Genomic DNA, 5,352 nt, shown 5'->3' with positions numbered 1-5,352 from the left:
TATTACCTCCTCTGCTTCCACTTCCAGCAATGTCTTCTCTCTACTTCCTCCCGACTCACAGCTATCCAGGAACTTCCTGTGTGCACCTTATATAACCTCCTGTTTTGACATCACTTCCTGTCTGAGCGTTCCACTCGCATGAAGTGAGATGACCACCTCGTGGTGATTTGAATAACTCCACCCTACGTTACACTTCAGTATTCGGCCTGCTGCCTATTGGCTCGTTCTTCGGATGTGTTGCAAATATTAAAACCAAATTGAATAAATATTCTGAAAATGAATCTCTCCGGAGTTCCATGTCTTTATGGACCTTGCTTTGTGCACTGGTGCGCGGTCATGTTGGAACAGGAAGGGGCCGTCCCCAAACTCCTCCCACAAAGTCAGGAGCATGAAATTGTCCAAAATGTCTTGGTGTGCTGATGCCTTAAGAGTTCCCGTCACTGGAACTAAGGGGCGGAGCCCAACCCTTGAAACACAACCCCCGCCCCCCATAATCCCCCCTCCACCAAACCTTACATTTGGCACAATGCAGTCAGGCAAGTACCGTTCCCCCGGCAACCGCCAAACCCAGACACGCCCATCGGATTGCCAGACAGAGAAGCGTGATTGGTCACTCCAGAGACCACGCCTCCACTTCTCTAGAGTCCGGTGGCGGCGCGCTTTACACCACGGCATCCCACGCTTTGCATTGCACTTGGTGATGTGCGGCTTGGATGCAGCTGCTCGGCCATGGAAACCCATTCCATGAAGCTCTCAGCGCACTGTTGTTGTGCCAATCTGAAGGCCGCATGGAGTTTGGAGGTCTGTAGCTATTGGCTCTGCAGACAGTTGGCGACTTCTGCGCACTGTGCGCTTCAGCGTGCGCTGACCCCGCTCTGTCATGTGACGTGGCCGACCACTTCCTGGCTGAGTTGCTGTTCTTCCCAGTTGCTTCCACTTTGTTATAATCCCAGTAACAGGTGACCGCGGAATATTTAGTAGCCAGGAAATGTCACGGACGGACTTATTGCACAGGTGAGAACCTATCACGGCCCCACGCTTGTAGTCACCGAGCTCCTGAGAGCGACCCGTTCTCTCACCAATGTCTGTAGAAGCTTCAGCGTGCCGGGGTGCCTCGTCCTATACACCTGTGGCCATGGAGGGGACTGGAACACCGGAATCTAATGATTTGTAGTGGGAGGGGCCCAATACTTTTGGCAATATAGTGTATATGCTGTAGAGAACTGCATGTGATACCTAGAGTACCTTTTCCCCCACTAACCAATAACGGGACGCATAGTACAGAGACATTGTATAATAACTGCAAGTGACATGGAGATCGAGTTGTTTATGGGATACAAATACACAAAATAAGCCGCTTTGTGGTTCGGAAAACATTTTTATTGAAGCTATTAATATGACCTATTGGGTTGATGCAACATCGTGAAGTCCTGGGTCTTCCAAGGCTGCTCTCTATCGTCCGGGGTAACCAGTGGGGGCCCGAGATAGTCCAAAGAAAGAAGTGCCGATGAGAGCGCCACAAAGTTCATCGGAAAAACAGGAACGCGTTTCGGGGGCTCACAGATCCCACTTCATCAGGGCTTATGATGATGACGCTTGGTGGTGTATTGGACAAAAGACGTGAAACTATACTGGGCTCTCGCCAGTGGCGGTTCACCTGTGTTATTTCTCCGGAAAGAGAGAAATATACTTTTCAGGGTGAGAAAGACTCCTCCCACCAAAGTCCACCTGTAACTGATGTCAACAGCATTATCAGCTGTGTGTACTCTGGTGTCTAATCAGATTTCCTTTAAGGGAAAAACTTTTCGCGCACTCCGAACAAGAGAAAGGGCGCTCCCCCGTGTGACTTCTCTGGTGCTCGGTAAGTAGTTCTTTGCGAGTAAAACTTTTTTCACACTCTGAACATGCAAAAGGACGCTCGCCTGTGTGAGTTCTCTGGTGCCGGCGAAGTTTCGCCTTCTCGGTAAAACTTTTATCGCACTCTGAACACGGAAAGAGACGCTCGGTCATGTGAGTTCTCTGGTGTCTCTGAAGGCTTTCTTTCCATGTGAAGCTTTTCCCGCACTCCGAACAAGAGAAAGGCCACTCGCCTTTGTGACTGCCCTGGTGAGCAATAAGGCTTCCCTTCTGGTTAAAACTTTTCCCGCACTCTGCACACGAGAACGGACGCTCACCCGTGTGAAGTCTAAGGTGTGATAAAAGTATGCATTTCTTGGTAAATCGTTTCCCGCACTCTTCACATGGATAAGGACGCTCCCCTGTGTGACTTCTCTGGTGCGTTAGAAGCCTACTTTTCTCGGTGAAACATTTCCCACACTCTGAACATGAATGAGGACGGTCAGCCCTGTGAATTCTCTGGTGTGCCAGCAGTTTTTTTTTCACAGTGAACAGTTTCCCGCAATCTGAACACGAAAGAGGATTCTCATTCTTGTGAGTTTTCTGGTGTATGACAAGTTCTCTTTTTTTAGTGAAGGATTTTCCACACTCTGGGCATGAAAAGGTCACACTGGTGTGAGATCTGAGATGTATAAGAAGTTCGGATTTCATCTTGAACGATTCCCCGCACCCCAAACACGAGAATGGTTTCTCTCCTGTGTGAACCCCTTCATGGCTTACAGAAGATTCCTTGGGATTGGATGGACCTGTTGTATCTGCTCTAGGAGAAGATTGTATTATACCGTCATCCTCTGACTTACACTCTGCAGATAATATAACATGTCCGTCTGAGACATTCCCGACATAGCGTCCATCTGGGGAAAGAAATAACATGTCAATAATGGAGATGGACCTTCATATGGTGTACAGTGTCTCCTCCTCATTTGTTGGGGACATGACGTTATATTGGGGAATGGAGATGGACCTTCATATGGTGTACAGTATCTCCTCCTCATTTGTTGGTCACATGACGTTATATTGAGGAATGGAGATGGACCTTCATATGGTGTACAGTATCTCCTCCTCATTTGTTGGTCACATGACGTTATATTGAGGAATGGAGATGGACCTTCATATGGTGTACAGTATCTCCTCCTCATTTGTTGGGAACCCGATGCAGATATGTTTTCTTCAACACATGATGTAATTAGACATACTTTCTACTTCGGGAAGTGAAATAAAAAAAGTGCAGTTTCAGCATTTACTGATTATCACTAACCTGTGTCTATATGTAGAGAAGATTCCTCCTGTTTAGTCTTCACAATCATCTCCCCCTCCTCCATAGACTGCTGAGCTCCACTCACCAACGTCTCTTCTTCTTCCTCTTTTATCTCAACTTTAATGTATTTAAATTCTTCATCCTAAATCCACAATATGACTTGTTAAAAGATATCACATAGAAGAATGTTTTAGGTCTAAATGCTCAATCTTGTCTACCTGATCATGGTGGGGGATGGTGAGATGTTCCTGGGTGGAATGCCGGGAATACAGAGGACGGGGACATCTCTCTGGTGGGTTCCTCTTACTGGATCCATCTGTAGGAAACACACACACTGACTGAATACATTGTTTCTATGTGTGTATCAGATGATGGGGGATCTAGGTGGACCCTCCGTACTGCTCTCTCCTCTTACCCGGTGATGTGAGGGGCGGCTCATTCTCCATCACCACGTCCTTGTAGAGATCCCGGTGTCCTTCTAAATCCTCCTCCACAGAGACAGTAACGGCCTGACACCTTATAGGAACCTGCCACACACAATGATACAGTCACACCCCAGACACATCCCTTGTCTGTTCCTGGATCATGTCCCAGAATTCCCGGCACCTTCCATCACCACGTCCTTGTAGAGATCCCGGTGTCCTTCTAAATCCTCCTCCACAGAGACAGTAACGGCCTGACACCTTATAGGAACCTGACACACACAATGATACAGTCACCACCCAGACACATCCCTTGTCTGTCCCTGGATCATGTCCCAGAATTCCCGGCACCGCTCACCTCTCCCGTCAGCAGCTCAATGACCCCCTTGATGACTTCTAGAATCTTCTTGACACGGTTTACCTCTGTTGTCAGTGAGTTGGAGGCTCTGTGATGGGTGACGTTCCTTCAAAGCAGCTCCAGGTTGTTAATGACTCGCTTTAATGACTATTTCTAATCCTGTGGAAAGAGAAAAAGTTCTCAATACCTGTCTGAGGAAGCCCCGTCTGTGGGAGGGGCGAAACGCGTCACGGGTGTTTAGCACAGGCTTTCTCTTCCTTTTGTGACTGCTCCGCCTGAGACATGTCTGCATTTCCAAAGCCTTTGATTACTTTGCAATAAGACCCTTCGGAACCGGCTTAGAGTCTATCAACTCTCCCATGGGGAATTCATGGATAACAAACAACAGTTGAACCTCACCAACCAGGCTCTCCCGTACACACGGATGGAGATTGGTCTAGGCGAGGTGAAACTACCGTCAACTCTTTTTCTCTTAGAACACCGTACAAACATCCTTGGAGGATCCTTCGGCTCATTTACAGGATAAAATCTCTCCTCTTCCTATATGATCAAGTGGATTAAAATCGAGGAGAAACCTATCCGGCTAATTGAACACAGCTATCTAGTTAAGGCAACGATTTGCTACATCCATCGTATCCAGCCGAGGTAGCACTTACACCTCCTGATACCTGTGTTCCTCTTCAACCCAGTCATCAAAACTCAAGTTTCAACTCTGTTTTGTATACACATGTATCTGTTTGTCTGATTAATACATTTTTTGATATTCTGTGTACGTAAAGTCTAAATATATAAATTTTATCTTCTACCGAATAAATACATTTATACTTTTTCATCACTTAGTTGTTACGTAGATTGTGTAAAGGATGGTGGGATCCCCTTTTTGGGGAAAACTTCTTTTTTAAACTTCTAATAGTTAGGGGACCCCCATTCACATTGATCATATTGGAGATATTGTGCATATACCTTCCCTTCCCCGTTTTATTGTTTGAAAGTTCTAAATACCAATACAAACCCGGAATCCTTCTGACCCGTCCAATGTTCTCCGTCTTTTAATGTGTTTTTAGGTCTAAAACCTTTCGTTTTGGATGGAGTAGGGAAGGGCTTCAATGTCTTTCAGGATTCCCTTTGCTATTCGTTGTCTTCGTTGGAGAGATTCATCATCTCCATTTGTCCCGGTGACCATTGTAGCCCGGACTTAAAGTGAGGAAAAATGCTAAATTTTGTGCGGTCGCCAAAAAAATTGGTCATGTGATTCTACTCTTTGTAGACAGATGCATAGTTGCCAAATGTACGGGGTCCTATAGGGTGGTGAATTGCAAGGAGAGATGCACTGCGATGGCGGGTGAGGTGCATTGGAGGGATGCACTCTATGTCAGGGGAGGAGGTGACTGAGAGGAGGAGGAGGAGGTGACTGAGAG

At 46.7% G+C, this 5,352-nt stretch overlaps 1 protein-coding gene across 1 annotated transcript in view; it reads right to left on the bottom strand.

Annotated features, from left to right (window-relative positions):
- LOC108801852 (zinc finger protein 850-like) overlaps nucleotides 1-2,631 on the bottom strand; it is a 50,792-nt gene extending 48,161 nt beyond the window's left edge. The window contains exon 1 of the mRNA XM_018573766.1: nucleotides 1,767-2,631. Coding sequence (XP_018429268.1) covers nucleotides 1,767-2,547 — 781 coding nt within the window. The 5' untranslated portion in view covers nucleotides 2,548-2,631. The remainder of the gene's footprint in view (nucleotides 1-1,766) is intronic.
- Nucleotides 2,632-5,352: the final 2,721 nt, after the last annotated feature.

The sequence above is a fragment of the Nanorana parkeri genome, unplaced genomic scaffold, assembly GCF_000935625.1.
Source record: "Nanorana parkeri isolate BGI_ZX_2015 unplaced genomic scaffold, ASM93562v1 scaffold2529, whole genome shotgun sequence".
In the NCBI taxonomy this organism is placed as follows: Eukaryota; Metazoa; Chordata; class Amphibia; order Anura; family Dicroglossidae; genus Nanorana; species Nanorana parkeri.
The sequence above is the reverse complement of the archived record's forward strand: the minus strand, read 5'-3'. Positions and strand labels throughout refer to the sequence as shown.